The sequence below is a fragment of the Citrus sinensis genome, chromosome 8, assembly GCF_022201045.2.
Source record: "Citrus sinensis cultivar Valencia sweet orange chromosome 8, DVS_A1.0, whole genome shotgun sequence".
Classification (NCBI taxonomy): domain Eukaryota; kingdom Viridiplantae; phylum Streptophyta; class Magnoliopsida; order Sapindales; family Rutaceae; genus Citrus; species Citrus sinensis.
The window spans coordinates 29,683,629-29,698,456 of NC_068563.1; the positions used below are offsets into that span (position 1 = coordinate 29,683,629).

Consider the following 14,828-nt stretch of genomic DNA (forward strand, 5'->3'; position numbering starts at 1 on the left):
GGCGGACATGGCACGATTCATTTTTGGGAATGGGGCGCTTTTATATGATTATTTTCTTTTTTGTTTCAAACATCAAGAGGACACGTGGAAGCATTTTAATGGATAGAGCGGGTACTGAGATGTGGGCCCCGTTTGGGCGGGTTGATCGATTCACGGATCTTGAGCAAGTGCAAAGATCACGGGTTCGAGGAGCGCTGGACGGCTGAACAAGTGGACAGACGAACGTGTCCACGTCGTCAATTTTTTTTGTAAAGATAGTTTTATGTTTACTCTTGTTTCCATTTCTTTTTGCCTCTCAAGAAAATTGTGATGCAAATAAAACCAATTTTCTTTCTTTTATGCAGCGCATCTCACTTTGACTTTTTTTTTTGGTTTAAATATTTAGTACTAAAAAAAGGGGTAATGTCCAAGTAATCTGTCACATTATAGACACAATCAATTTTGCACATTATTTGGTTAGTAGAGTACGTGTACGTCCGAGTTCCAACTGCGCGGATGCTTTCAACCAAATTTGGTGAAGACGATTGTGATGATTGATGTAACATTTGCGGCGAAAAAATGCCCGAGTCAAATCATGGCAGGTATATGCATGTGAACGCGCTGGCTTTTTCTTTTACAAGAGTATCAATCAGCGATTGGAAAAGAAGCTTCACAAAGGATATTCATTTCTAGAAAGGATCAGGTCTCGCAATAACTTGACAATCTAACATGTAATTATTAGCAGCTGAAGGAGTCTGTTGTATGTCGTAGAGAAATCGCTAAAATTAAAGGCATAAGTCCACAAGTAATTAATTAATAATAATGTTAAAAATAAGTCAAATGTAAGGTAAGTTATTAGACTCTTAAGTTCCAAGGTAAGAATTTAACAACAGCATTAAAAACAAATCTCCAACAATATCAAAATGATGGAAATTGAAACATGCTCAATAAGCCCTCCTCACTTGAGGTCTGTTCATCAATCACTTCGCACGTAGTATAAGGAAATTTACAAGAACATGATGTGAAAGAATTTGGAAAGAATTAGCAAATTTCATGCAGAAGTAAATTTATAGCTATCACCTTCATCATTACCGAATGAAATGTGCCTACTCTTCTTCTTTGCATCTCCGATGGGATAATGTGACTCAGAAGCAGAAGCAGGGGAAGAAGAAGAAGAAAAAGAAGAGGGTGCTTTTTCTCTGAAATCTTTTCGAATTTTCCATAATATCTCCGCACATTTCTTCATGGTAGGTCTTGATTGTCTCGTAGGCACGAGGCATACATCAGCAAGTCTAAGAATTTTCTCTACTGCCATGTTTGATGCTGGGGTCCTCCTTAGTCTTGGATCCATTACAAGTATTGCATCTCCTGCTTTTAAGCACTGCATTGCCTGCATTGCATACATTGGTAATTAAATTGTAGTGCTCATGTACTACATAAAGCAAAGCATCATATGCTGAAGGTATGATAACAAAATGAGAGGTCATGAGAGTACTTACCCATCTTATTGTTACTCTCTCCTTTATTGGTTTCTTTGATTCAATTGGGTATCTTCCTGTCATCATTTCAACAAGCAATACGCCGAAGGAGTACACATCACTCTTTTCAGTAAGTTGATAAGTCCTGAGATAATCAGGATCCAAGTAACCAGCTGTTCCTTTCACTTGAGTAGAGATGTGACTTACAGCAGAATCTTCTTCTGACATTCGAGCAAATCCAAAGTCTGTCACTTTGGCTCGGAGCTTCTCTGTAATGAGTATGTTTGATGCTTTTACATCTCTGTGTATTATAGGAGGATCTGTTGATTTTTAGCAAACAAAATTCAGATTTGCTTTTACAATTCCTAAACGGTGTGTATATCTTATGGCCTAGAGATGACAGCTCTCGATTCAAAATTTGAAACGTATACATTAACCATGACTAAGAAACTATCTAATCTTAAATTCTAGATTGAACTGATATTTGTTTTATGATGTACATACCAGAATATGTATGGAGATAGGTGAGAGCATGAGCCACATCAATTGCAATATCCAAACGTTCCGCTAGTTCAAGGCCATTTCCTCCTCTACCTATATCATTAAATGGCTTTTCTTTAATTAAGAATCTTTAGCCGGCCCCAAGGTCATTTATTAGTTTCATATTTCAGGGTTTGCTATGACTTACCATCTAAATGTTCCCGAAGGGTCCCATTGCCAACATATTCAACAACAATAATCCTCTCATCTCCATGCTCGAGAAATCCGAACAACTTCACCAAATTCAGATGCTCGATCTTGGACCAGGTCAATATTTCATTCTTGAACTCCACCAGTAAGTACTTGTCATGCTTGTTCTGCCACAGTATTGACATTGTCATGCACAAAGATAGATAAGACTCATAAACGAAGAATATGACTTTAATTGTTTACCTTTCTAGCACGCTTCACGGCAACGACAGATCCATCCTTGAGCTTTCCCTTGTATACCGTTCCTGATCCGCCTTCCCCAATTTTATTTGCTGGTGAGAAATTTTCAGTTGCCTTGTATATCTCTTCAAAGGAGAAATTGATTGCGGTGGCCTGTCCACTCTTGGAACTAGGAGAAGAAACATAGGAACACGAGGACTTTCTTGAACTCTTAGTGTTACTTTCTGTTGAATGATCTGTGGAATTCGCATCTGACAGGAAATTTTATAAGTGAAAAATTCATTCAACTAAACCTATATCATAGTCGCAGATTTGCACAATGACAGAATGACTTACATGACAGTCTGCTGACTTGACTGATACTTCCGCTGTCATCAATTGCACCATTTCTGATGTTAGACTTTTGTCGCCTGGGAAGAAAGATTCTGAATATTGCTGTTACTTTCTTGGCTGCACCTATGATATAACTCAGGCCAGGGAAAGCGTGGTTATTGTTTTTACTGATATTCCCATGACGGGTATCAGATTTCTCTTTCATTTGGCTTGAGTAAACGTTACGAGGACTTGGTGTTTTCTTCATCTGCAGAGGTCGTGGTTCTGAGTAATCTGATCATATCTTTTGCCAAAGTTTGAAGGAAAATGGCTTTAGCTGTGTCCATGTTTTGTGTGACTGTATTTTATGTTTGAAGACCAATTCAAGCGGGAATAAATATTATTTACTTGATGTGTAGTGGATGACATACGGTAAAATAAATATAAAAATGAAACAATCAAAGGCAATTGTACTCGGGAAATGAATAGAATACATCGCCAGTCAACACTGGAAAAGGTTGAATGAGTTTTTTTTCTTTTCTTTTTTTTTTCAAATTGTTAAATCTAAATTCACTATATTGTAAATACAAGCTGAAATCTATTAGGAGTTTAGGAACCTGGATATAGACGCATATCCCACTGCTAGAGGTATGCCGAGTATTAGTTCAAAAGTCTACTATTAGTAATGTATTTGAGATGGGGATTAAACTAAGTCTTGTAGAAGCTCTAACTCATTAAGCATCAGTAATCCAGGCAGCAAATTTCCCGCTAACACGCTGTGATCAACCCAATTCTACTCTTTAAATTTTCTATTCTTGTTGGATACACCCTGGAAAATGCGGTACATTTATAGCATTTGCAGATTCACACAAATCCCACGCTGTCGCGACCCGAAAGATAATCAAATCTCCAAGCAGATTTGTTCGTTTATTTATTTATTGTTATTATTATTATTTTGCAATAGCCATTGAATATGACTGCTACGTGTTCCAACTCAGCCACTAGCTCTATCAAATTTCCCATTGCTCGAAATGCTCTGCCGTCTAACGACTATACAAAAAAGTTGTTCTCAGTAGACAGACAGGACTGGCTTTTGTTAACTGAATATTAAACATCGACAACTCTGCTTTCTTGAAATATGACTTAGGGCAGCTAAACCCGAGTTTAAGCTCAGATTATTTATCTGGTAAAGGTCAATAATCTTTTTTCAAATATCACTTAGGGCAGCCATGGCTTCGTTCTTTTAAGTAAGCAAATTAAATAACAATTGAATGGCTACACTGGATGAGAGATCAGAAAATGAAGCAAGCACGATCTCGTCTCTGAAAACGAGAATATATATAATCAAATGAAAAGGTAAAAATGAAAACTATGCCTTGAATAAATGCACTTTTTATCTTACCTCATACAAGATGCTACAACTTTGGTACAATCAGGGATGCAATTATGCAAATATCATACCCTGTACAATTCTTTTATTTTGCAGGGAAAAAGAAAAAAGAAAAAAAAAGCCCTTTTCTTTTAATACAGGATTCAACCGCTATTTGGCAGGAGACTTGGACGTCGTTCATAAAGCTGTTAAGCAAAATTTAGTCAAACGTGTTTCAAGACAATAATTGACGGAATCAAACTACTTGACTCAATTTAACAGAATAACAAGTAAATAAAACAGGTAGTATAAAAGATGGTTGTTAAATCTTTGATTTTATGTAATTATAATTTTTTGTTCAGCATGTTGCTCAAATACCAAATGACATCTTAATAGCCTTGCTAACCTCCGATAAGATCTGATAAAACAAAAACCAAGCTACAGAGAAAAGAAAGAAATCATTGTAATAGAAGAAACTCACCAGCTTCATCAAAATTCACTCTCTCTCCTGTAGAAAAGATGATGTAGAAAAGGGCAGAGAGGAAATATAAGAGCGATGTGAGTAACAGAAACCCTTGGAAAGAGCCCACAAGCTCCACAAAAAAACCAGCTCCAACTGTTCCTAAAATGGCAGCAAATGTTCCGGCAGTATTTGAGATTCCTATCACCAGAGAGAGAACATTTGTTATCAATTCAGAGATTTAGAGCGCTTTTGAATATTTCACGAGAAGGAGAAAATGTGACTATATGAGATCAAACATATACAAAGAAACAGATTTCATATACCGTGTAAAACACCAGAATATTGGGGAGCAATCTCCTGTAACAGAAACAAAAGAGTGACAGGTTAGAAGAAAGTGAAAATGTAATTTTAGTTCATACTACAATTTCTGTGTTATTAGAACCTAAACCTGAAGATTCACAAGAAAACCCGAGTGACTGAAAGATTTCATTCCAATGGCTAAAGTCAGCCATGCAGACGCCATTACTGGACTTTTTGCTGCAGTTAACCCAATAAGTGCAATTCCCGGTGCGATAAAACCAATTGACTGAAAAAAAAGCCATGGATCCGATTCTTACAAGAAGAACAATGACATAATAAAAGAGTTAATGAAATACAAGAAGAAAGCAAACATTCAAAGGAAATTGAAAAGTAGTCTATTTCGCTTGCTTTCCAAGTTCACAAAATTTTCCGAACCACTTCATTAATACCAGTGTGCTTGACTGTAACTATTTTATAAATGTGTATACTCACCACCCATGGAAGGAAAAGAAAGCATCATGCAATCAAAACCAAGAAAGAGATACTGAGATAGCGTGACGCCTAAGAATATATTTCAAGAACTGTGACCGACAAGACTTTGATAAATTTTCTTATTTTTTTTCCAAAATAAATTTTACTTTCACATGCACAGTTTTAAAGAAAAGTAACTGTTGTTGGAGAACATGACAAGATAAATGTACAATATAATTTTTACAAGCGCATTCACTGATTGCAATTTTTAATTTCAATTCCTTCTTTTCCATGTCAGAACCAAATTCTTTCAAAACTATGGTTATATAGCATCATATAATATAAATCACATGCTAAGCTTCCTTGAAAAAAGTTGGTGTGATTTTTCTTTGACTTTTTATATTATCAGTGAAAAAAAGAGAAAAGGAAAAAAAAAAGGATGTTACCAAGGTAGGCTCATGAGCCCAGGATAAAAAGACAGACCCTTAGCAGATATACACTGATGGCATTGAGTAGCATACCTGCAAGATCTTGCGAGTCAAAGTCACACTTGTGCCCCTCTGTATCAACATGTCTGACAATAAACCACCCAAGTATCCTGTAAATGCCATAACACTCCAAGGAACAGCACTAAACCATGATGCTTGTCTCAGGTCAATATGATATACCTGGAACCCATAAAAGGTCTGTGTTCAAGTAGGTATGCTCCAATCATGATGAAAAATCATGGACAAAAAATTATAAAGCCTTACAAAGTTGAAGTAGATTGGCATCCACGAAAGAATAACAAAAAAACCCTGCAAAAGATTTTTCAGAAGATTAGTTTGCATAACCATTTACCGCATAAAAAGGAGGGAGTATAATGCATAATACACATCTTCAAAACCGGTGGAAATATTTACTCCAACCAAAATTCTCCAATTACTAAATTGCTACTTTATCTGTTAAAAAGCAGGTACAGCTTTACCAGAAAAAGAAGCAATAAATTGCTAAGGCTAAATTTTTCCCTTTAAACATAACTTTCTACATTTTTCCCTTTAAACATAACTTTTAAGAAAACTAAGGAAAGAGGTGCATGCATTACCCAACTATGCATGGCATTTGCAACGATTATGGACCATGTAGGCATTTTTGAGAGCAACCGCCTGAAAGGTGGAATTACTGTTGCTGGCTTATGTTTATTTCCCATCAGCAAGGGCTTCTGTTTCTCTCTCAGTATATACTCCAACTCATACTTTGATATGTGCGGATGTCGATCAGGGGTACTTGATGTTGCAGACAACCAAACCAAAACCCATAGAAATCCAGATAATCCAAAAATTACAAACGGCCCAAAAATACCAGCTTGTGACATGAGAATTGGTGATAACACCAGTCCTATTGCATTTCCAGATGTAAATCCACCCATTGCAATAGCAACAGCCCTAGCTCGTTCTGTTTGAGGAAACCATCTAAAAAAGCATAGGAGTTTCTCTCAACATTTCTGCTTCACAGACCTTTTACTTTAATACAGAACTTAATTACGGGCACATGATGTCATGTGTTTATCAATTTATGCAAATCATCATCAAATAGCAATGGTTTTACCTTGCAACCATATTGTTCATCGCAGGAAGAGCCACACCTTCTGCTAGTCCAACAACAGCTCGCATTGCCAGCAGAGCCAATAAAGAAGTATCAGCAGCCCAAGGAGTAAGAAAAGTAGCTAATGACCATAACGCCACACCCCATGCCATGACTATCTTCCCACCATAATAATCCACCAAAGTTCCTCCAGCTATCGGTGAAACCAGGTATCCCCAGAGGAAAGATGACTGCCGCAAGTGTTCATTAATTGGTCAGATAAATGTGAGCGGTTTTAATCGAAGCATGCTTATCAGTATCACAATTGATTATTTGGAAAACATCTCAAGCCTAGATTGGACCTGTAAAAAATCACTTCACAAGAATTGACATTGCTTCCCAATTAAAGCTCAAGCATAGTATCCATTTTCATTTGCTTGTCATTTGTTCATTACATTTAAGATGCTCTAGTCATTTGTTCACTGCATTTAAGATGCGCTCTCTAGTGGAAAATTCTAATCATTTTCCAGGACAAAATCCTAAAGGTTGCCATTTTCAAAGCTGATACCTGCCACGAGGAAGAGCAACTTTATCACATGTTCATTTGATTTATTTGCGAAAAAAGCACGCCAAAACATAGTCACTTAATTTTTTTTAAAGAGTTTAGTAACTTCAACATGCAAATCTCTCGAAGCTAAGGACATAAACAATTTCCAGTAACTCATTTATGCTCACTTTCCTCAGCAACCGAAAAAAAAAAAGCTATGAACAATTGAAAAAGGCTCAATAATTATGACAATTGAAAGTGATATAAGTCAAAAAAACAAAGAGAGGGGAAAAAAACAACCTGAACTATACCGGAAAACGATCGGCTCCAGCCATGAGCAAGAGACAACGGTACAATCGCCACCGACATTACAACTCTATCAGCATTACAAAGCGCCAGCGCCAAAGCAAGCATCGACACAACTTTGACTCTCTCCGAAGTAATAAACTCCAGAAAATTCGGCGCCAGCGCTTCATCCTCGTTCGGCGCCAAATCAAATGACTTGTCGTTCGATGAAACTCCCGTCCTCACTCGACATCCGACAATCGTACGCAATCCAACTGAGCCACTGTTCGAAGAGACGTTTCTGAAGAGTTTTCGGTTCGTTGATTTGTAAGGAAATTGTGAAGAAAATTGAAGGTTGATCGATTTAATTCCGATGAATTTGTTGTTGATGTGAACGTAAATTGGTCGATACGTTGAGAGTGAACAAGAGCTCATGTTGAATCTTGAGTGTGAGTGCGAAACTCTGAGCAAGCCGCCAGGAATTAAAAAAAAACCGTTGAATCTATGTAATGGCTTATATACCCTCGCGTTTTTTAATAACTGCGACGGTAGATTAGTAGTTTGTTGATATTTGGAGGGTTGAAGTGTAACCGCCGATATTATATTCAAAATTAGGTGTTTTATCCGTTTGGCTCGTCACCGTGTCGTGGTGGTGAACGAAAATGATAAAAAGGAATTAAACAGTATTATTACTTATTATCCATTTTTTTTGTATTTGATAACATTTTCTCTACAACGTCCGACCAATCTTTCTTTTGAAAACATATACATGTCTATCCTCTAACTGCTGATCCCGCTAATCAAATGTCGTAGTTTCCAATGCCACATGCGCCATCAGCTAATTTTTTTTTTTGTTTTTCAAGTAACAACTACTCCTTCGCCTACTTTTTTGGGATAAGCTCTATTTAAAAGTCTAGATTTTAGAAAATTTAGGTAGATTTTGAATTGTAAATATTAAAAATAATAATGTAAATTACAAGAGATAAATGTTGTATTAGATGCACCTCATTGAGATATATGTATATATTATCCTTCAAGGTGAGTGTTTGTAATGATTCGAACTCATCAGCGGAACCTATTCTGCCTTTGATACATAGTGCCTGTTTGGTATGACTTATTTAAGAACCATAAGTGCTTATTTAATCGTATAAGCACTTTTTAAAATTTTTTATGGTGTTTGGTTATTTTTTTAGTAGAATTTTTTTAGCTTAAATAAGCTAATTTACCTCTACTAGCAAAAGCCCAAAATTTGAGCTTTTGGGAGTAGAGATTATAGAGCTTTTCTAAAAATATATAATATAAAAAATATCACACAGTTTAATGGTTCAAAAGTGCTTTTTTTATTGACAACCAAACACCCAATGACTTTGTCTAAAAGCTCTATTAGTATAAGCTCTAGTGCTATAAGCTCTACTGTTATAAGCTCTATTTAATAAGCTGTACCAAACGGAGCCATAGTCTCATAACAAACATGCTTTCAGCAAATCAAACTTTGGCAAATTAGCATGATTTGCTTACTCTTTATAAGAGATTGTGAGATTCAAGTTGAATTCTCAAACAAGGTTCATTCAGACCGTAAGCAAGCTAATTACAAGAAGCAAAATCAGTACTTGGAATTCACAACAAGCACTAGTGCACTAACCCATATTTGTTGAATGTATGGATTGCACTCATATACAAATGTCAAATTAAATCACATCTTGCTAGGCTGTCGACCAAACAATGAATGTCGTCCTTCAGCAATTACTTCTCCAGTTGCTTTGTTTCTCATAAGAACGATCGTTCCAGAGTAACCTCCTCTTTGTCCTAATACCCTTCCTGTAATCTCCAACTCATCCTGTAACATGCAAACTTCATATCAAAATGGTACCAAACAAGATACAAGTTTCGTTTATTTCTTCAAATACACTAAGACAAGGTCATGTTCCATGGTGCATACAAAGAAAACGAGCCATTTTTCAGGAGTTGAACAATGCAAAGCAAAAGAAAAAAAAAAATTTGAGCAAGAGCTAGCAAATTTACAACTCACACCAAGGTTGTGAACATGTAATGACTGATTTCCCACTAACATATCATGATCTCACATGTCAAAATCATCAGTATCAAGTCAGTTGCTGATACTCGAACCTAGCAAGTTCCTAGCAATTAGATAACAGGTTTGTATGGGATCTTGTAAAGACTTTTTGTTCCAAAATAATGTTGGCAACACCCATTTAAACTATAGACATCCATTTAAGTAAAAGTTCATACTGTACAGAATCAGCTTTGCACGCTTACATTAACTTTAGCAGTTGATACAAAGGAGATGGACATGTCCACTGAAACTTTCATGGGAAGACCCTCAACGTAGACGACAGCCCCACCAACTTCATCCACGAGGTTAGCAATTGCACCATTAGCCAAATTTCCATTCCTATCCTGCCACAATAAAAACCTAATCAACACAATCATCCTTTCATTTATCTAACGATGTAACTAATGATCTTGGTTGACGGTAGAGCTTACAGTGAGACGAGGAGGGACCTTGAAAGTACAGGAGACAAGGCCTGGCTCCACTCGATCAACTCTTATACCTCTCAAGGCAAAGTCTTCGTAGAAGCTGAATTCAGTTGCCCCAACTCGGTACGAGTGAATGGCAAGTCGAGCCACACTATCTGATTCTTCCTGGTTCAGTTCCAAACACTGTCTCGCCTTCTCCATTTCCCACTCTTACAAAAGTAACAGTATAAAACGGTCAATTTTGAAAAGTGCCGATAGCAATCTCGACAACGTCGAGAATCGTATTGATCTAAATTCTCTAGTGAGGTCATGCTTCACAGCTTCAGATAATGTACTTTTCCGGATACGACGTCGTTTAGAAACTTAAATATTATAACATGATTACATAAGCAACCGAATTGAAGATTTGGGATTTGCGATTGAATCGAATAAATGTTGGCATAAATTTTTGGCGTTCAAAATGGATAGATGACTTGATTTGAGATTGTTAAAGCCACTTACCGGCGGTTTCACGGCGTTGATTTGCGGGCAACAGCAACTGTCTCGATCGTTTCACAACGCAAGATTGCACAAGGCTGCTGAAATCAAAATACCCTTTGCTTTCAGATCGCTTCCTGTTCTGCCTTCGAATGGAGAAAATGAGAAATGAAGTAATAACATTTTAGTCTCTAATTTCTATTAGTTTCCAGATAAGTACATAAGTTTTAATTTGCATCAACAATAATGTTATATATCCTAAATATTAATCCTAAAATTTATCCCAATTGACGTGGCAGTTATATGACATTCTACTTATAAATTTATTTTAAATTAAAATAGATCCTTCTAAAATAATTTATTTAAAATAAATCTCTTTATTTCTTTTACAACCAAAAGTCTTTTGTCCTATTGTTCTTGACTTGGCTGCAAATTGAACATATTTTTATTTTTTTATATAAATAAAATTATCTGACAATAAATAATAAATTAAAAAAAAATAATGTAAAATAAATAAATATTTAAAAAAATAAATCCTGACTTCAAATTAAAAAATAAATAACACCTCAAACAAACTTTTTTTAAAAAAAATTCTTATCAATAAGTTTCTTATGAAACTGTAAAATATTATATAAATCTAATATTTTTATCACTTTAACTTTATAAAAAAATTATTTTTTCTAATTTTACCCTCAGTCAATTAAAATTATCGGAATATCACCCCTCGAATATTTTTAAAAACACTGTCTTTTTTAAAAATTTATCAAAACTTGTTTCTCACATGAATAATTAACCCTTTTTAGTGCTTTAATCAGCACCATTGAAATGTCTTGGAATTTATTGGGAATTATCTGCTGTCTGCGCATTCATTTTGGTGCTTTGATCAACACCATTGAAATGACTTGGAATTTCTTGGGAGTTATCTGGTGTCCGCGTATTCATGCGAAAAATTTGTTTGTTAACTGGAAAACTATTTATATTTTTCTTGGGAATTAATGAATTAAATATTATTAGGCTCTCAATTCTAGAACTAAAGCCTGGTGTCCAAAGCACACTCTCTAGGAATAATCAGTTTTCTTTTGGATTTTTTTAATTCTAAATGTCGTGTCTTAAGTGAAGTTGACTTGAGATTTTGTGGACGCACACGAGGAGCAAATTGTATCTAGTGCATCTTTGGGCTCCTCGATTAACTCAAGCATTTCCAAAGTGGGCCGAAAATCGATACGGTGCTGGTCTCCATTTCCAGCAATATAAAAAAAATTTATTTCCAAAAAAAAAAAAAGATTGAAGAAATTTTTCGAGAATCATTTCTTATAAGATAAATTATGAAATAAGATGGAAAATTTCAAGTTCATAATGCAGTGAACTATTGAAAATTGATTTTCATGACTCAGTTTGAGTTCTTCTGAATAAAAAAATTTAATAGAATGAGCCAAATAAAATAATAATAATGATGGGTAAGAAATTATTAAAAATATCATAGATTGTATATTAGCTTTAGGCAAATCTCTAGCTATGTTATTGTTAGCACTCAAAAACTAATACTTAATAGTAATATTGTACTTAAATAGTTGATGAGATACAAAATTTTGTATCTAATTTTCTAATTTTTCAATAATTTTTACATACATTTTTTTAAAAAAAAAGTCGTTTTAATTTATTCTATAATTTTGCATACTTAACCATCTATAATTTAAAACCTCTTTCATTCCACAACTAATTAATTCATATATTTTTTAAAAGTCACATTTATTAAATTTAATTTAACAATAATTCAACTCATGGAGATCAAAATCAAACCTCACATTAATTGAAATGAACAAAGATTCATTGTTGAGTTGATTTTTTACTTTTTTTATTGAGCATATCAATAGTTGTTAAGTAAGATAAATAAAAAAGATAAAAAAAAACATAAAATAAATATTAATAATTAATTTTTTATTTAATAAAAAATAAGTTCTGGATGCTAATTAAAATATATAATTAGTTGTTACCAAATGTTAGCCACCCATTAAATAAGTGCAAGAAGAGGTTTTTTAAGGGTTTTTCAGTTTCATTCCCCCGTAACAATTAACCTTCGGCCCTTCCCACACTCGGTACTGTCTTATCAGTTATAACTTAAATCTCTTTTTATCTTTGTTTGTAACATGAGCACACCACTCAGTGTTCTTCAGTCAGAGCCATGACCATGACTGCACTCCAACCTCATCACCGGCTGTCCACGTGTCACCGTCACCCCACCACCAACCCCATCACCGGCTTCTGCGCCTCCTGCCTCCGCGAACGCCTCTCCACCATGGAAGACTCCGTCACCCCCACAGCAACAAGCCCCGGCCTCCGCCGCACCAAATCTCACTCCTCCTCCTCCTCCTCCTCCTCCTCCTCCAACAACAACCTACCAAACGGCGCTTCCACGTCGGAGCCACGCCGCAAATCCAGCGACGTTGGGCCCCACCCCAACACCCTCTCCAACCTCTTCTCCCTCGCCGACGACGGCGAATCAAAACCCCTGATAAAGCGTCGTGACCCTGTAACTAACGCAGTCGTTGTGTTGAAAGAAGGAGAAGATGAAGATGACGAGGACGGCGAGTTCAGAACGATGAAGGAGTTCATAGATCTTGAATTGGAAAGGAAAAATGGCAGCAGCAGATTCAGTTTCTGGGAAAGTACTGCTTCGGCTTTCAGCAAGAAGTTACTAAAATGGAAGCAGAAGCAGCAACAAAGGAACAACAAGAAAGAAAGCGAGGGTTATGTTGCCGCTCCCGGGAGAGCGACAGTAGAGACGGGGTCAGAAATTGGACTGCACGGGTATTTTGGGAGGAGATCCTGCGACCCGGATCCGAGATTATCAGTTGATAATGGGAGGTATTCGTTTGATGAGCCGAGGGCTTCGTGGGACGGGTACTTGATTGGCAAGGCTTATCCAAGGCTTCTCGCGCCGCCATTGGCTATTGTTGATGAGAAGGACAAGGAGAAGGAGAAAGAGAGTGAGGGGAATGAAGAAGAGAAGAGTCCCGGTGGATCGGAGCAGACGAGAGATTATTATGGGGCATTGGGTATGCTGAGGAGGAGGAGGAGTTTTGATAAGTCCAGTTCGGGTAAGAGAGCCGGGTTTTTCGATGTTGATGAGGTTAATGGTAGTAGTAATAATAATAATAAATCGGGGATATCAAATGCGAAGGTGTCCCCTGAAACTGTTGGATTGTTTCACGGGGCGAAGTTGTTGGTTACAGAGAAAGAGTTGAGGGATTCGAATTGGTATTCGATCAAAGATTATCGTGCTGAGTGTGTTGCATCTGATTCTAAGAATGTGGGTTATGTTGGTGGGGAAGTTACTGAGAAGGGATTCAAGTTTAAGAAGTCGTTGAGGTGGCGAAATGTGTTGAATATGTGGGGGTTTATGCAGAAGAGGAATGAGGGTAAATGTGTGGATGAAGAGAGGCTCCATGGAGGGAAATTGAATGCGGTTGATGGGCTATTGGTGCAAAAGCTGAAGAGGGTAGCCAATGGAGAAGCAAATACTGGTACTGTTAGTGAGAAGCTTGTTCGTAGTTACAGTGTTAGCGCTAGGAGTTCGTTCCAAGTGGATGGATCTTTCAATTGTGTGAATGGTGTTGAGGCAAAGGAGAATGGTGGGGGGGATAAAGATGAGCTTGTGCTGCAAAGGAACAGGAGTACCACATATTCTCCAAGTAACCTTGATAATGGGCTATTGAGGTTCTACTTGACACCAGTGAGGAGCTACAGGAGAAGCAAATCTGGAAGAAGTGGGCTAAAGAACCTGCAATCTGTGGCCATGAATGGCTTGTAAAGGTCATCAACCATTCTTCAATGGAATATATGGCTTGTAAAGGTCATCAACCGTTCTTCAATGGAATATTTTGTTGTAAAGATATGCAATCAACATGTTTCTCCTTGTTTCCTTTCTCTGCTTGGCATGTTTTTTGATAAGTAATAATGGAGCAATGGAACTTGGAGAAATGTTTAGTAACTATTGTTGATAATTACGTAGCTTAGCATTTGGTTAATTTATGTGGTTTTCTTGTTTGCCTAGTACTTGTAGTAGTGATGGTAGGGTCGTGCCCATATCTTAAGAACGATGAAACATTAAAGCATCATTGAATGGCAATTCATAGTTTGTCAAGCTGAACATGC

At 36.6% G+C, this 14,828-nt stretch overlaps 4 protein-coding genes across 7 annotated transcripts; 1 reads left to right on the plus strand and 3 right to left on the minus strand.

Annotated features, from left to right (window-relative positions):
- Nucleotides 1-893: 893 nt before the first annotated feature.
- Nucleotides 894-3,854, minus strand: LOC102608078 (calmodulin-binding receptor-like cytoplasmic kinase 2). 3 transcript variants are annotated; one of them, XM_015533345.3, is made up of 7 exons: nt 2,724-3,854; nt 2,391-2,638; nt 2,146-2,314; nt 1,962-2,051; nt 1,665-1,777; nt 1,479-1,534; nt 1,225-1,369 (listed from the first exon to the last, which is right to left on the minus strand). In XM_015533345.3, exons 1-6 carry the CDS (start codon nt 2,965-2,967, stop codon nt 1,502-1,504), a joined length of 897 nt encoding a protein of 298 aa, XP_015388831.1. In that variant the 5' UTR covers nt 2,968-3,854; the 3' UTR covers nt 1,225-1,369; nt 1,479-1,501. The 3 variants fall into 3 exon arrangements, with proteins under 3 accessions (XP_052287762.1, XP_006488472.1, XP_015388831.1); XM_052431802.1 differs by having other exon boundaries at nt 894-1,369; nt 1,479-1,777; nt 2,391-2,623; XM_006488409.4 differs by having other exon boundaries at nt 894-1,369; nt 1,479-1,777.
- Nucleotides 3,855-4,048: 194 nt separating this feature from the next.
- On the minus strand, nt 4,049-8,174 carry LOC102608559 (probable anion transporter 4, chloroplastic). Of its 2 annotated transcripts, XM_025102185.2 has the most exons (9): nt 7,713-8,173; nt 6,890-7,116; nt 6,387-6,753; nt 6,055-6,099; nt 5,824-5,970; nt 4,980-5,117; nt 4,855-4,888; nt 4,550-4,729; nt 4,049-4,274 (listed from the first exon to the last, which is right to left on the minus strand). In XM_025102185.2, exons 1-9 carry the CDS (start codon nt 8,130-8,132, stop codon nt 4,267-4,269), a joined length of 1,566 nt encoding a protein of 521 aa, XP_024957953.1. In that variant the 5' UTR covers nt 8,133-8,173; the 3' UTR covers nt 4,049-4,266. The 2 variants fall into 2 exon arrangements, with proteins under 2 accessions (XP_024957953.1, XP_024957952.1); XM_025102184.2 differs by lacking the exon at nt 4,049-4,274 and having other exon boundaries at nt 4,403-4,729; nt 7,713-8,174.
- A 983-nt stretch (nt 8,175-9,157) lies between these two features.
- LOC102608851 (uncharacterized) lies at nt 9,158-10,889 on the minus strand. Its single transcript, XM_006488412.3, has 4 exons — nt 10,698-10,889; nt 10,203-10,405; nt 9,975-10,115; nt 9,158-9,534 (listed from the first exon to the last, which is right to left on the minus strand). The coding sequence occupies exons 2-4, from the start codon at nt 10,395-10,397 to the stop codon at nt 9,391-9,393; spliced, it is 480 nt and encodes a 159-aa protein (XP_006488475.1). The 5' UTR covers nt 10,398-10,405; nt 10,698-10,889; the 3' UTR covers nt 9,158-9,390.
- A 1,822-nt stretch (nt 10,890-12,711) lies between these two features.
- LOC102609141 (protein OCTOPUS) lies at nt 12,712-14,817 on the plus strand. Its single transcript, XM_006488413.4, has one exon. It carries the CDS (start codon nt 12,856-12,858, stop codon nt 14,482-14,484), a length of 1,629 nt encoding a protein of 542 aa, XP_006488476.1. The 5' UTR covers nt 12,712-12,855; the 3' UTR covers nt 14,485-14,817.
- The last annotated feature ends 11 nt before the right edge of the window (nt 14,818-14,828 follow it).

Excerpts from the sequence above, each read along its gene's own strand:
- LOC102608078 (XM_006488409.4), bottom strand. The coding sequence starts at position 2,967 with ATGAAGAAAACACCAAGTCCTCGTAACGTTTACTCAAGCCAAATGAAA. Across the intron at positions 1,778-1,961 it reads CTATCTCCATACATATTCTG|ATCCTCCTATAATACACAGA; the intron begins GTATGTACATCA and ends AAAAATCAACAG. Across the intron at positions 1,370-1,478 it reads AGAGAGTAACAATAAGATGG|GCAATGCAGTGCTTAAAAGC; the intron begins GTAAGTACTCTC and ends TATGCAATGCAG.
- LOC102608559 (XM_025102184.2), bottom strand. The coding sequence starts at position 8,132 with ATGAGCTCTTGTTCACTCTCAACGTATCGACCAATTTACGTTCACATC. Across the intron at positions 7,117-7,712 it reads CGTTTTCCGGTATAGTTCAG|TCATCTTTCCTCTGGGGATA; the intron begins GTTGTTTTTTTC and ends CACTTGCGGCAG. Across the intron at positions 5,118-5,823 it reads TGACTCGCAAGATCTTGCAG|TCAATTGGTTTTATCGCACC; the intron begins GTATGCTACTCA and ends CTTTTTTTTCAG.
- LOC102608851 (XM_006488412.3), bottom strand. The coding sequence starts at position 10,397 with ATGGAGAAGGCGAGACAGTGTTTGGAACTGAACCAGGAAGAATCAGAT. Across the intron at positions 10,116-10,202 it reads AGGTCCCTCCTCGTCTCACT|GATAGGAATGGAAATTTGGC; the intron begins GTAAGCTCTACC and ends TTATTGTGGCAG. Across the intron at positions 9,535-9,974 it reads TATCAACTGCTAAAGTTAAT|GATGAGTTGGAGATTACAGG; the intron begins GTAAGCGTGCAA and ends TGCATGTTACAG.
- LOC102609141 (XM_006488413.4), top strand. The coding sequence starts at position 12,856 with ATGACCATGACTGCACTCCAACCTCATCACCGGCTGTCCACGTGTCAC.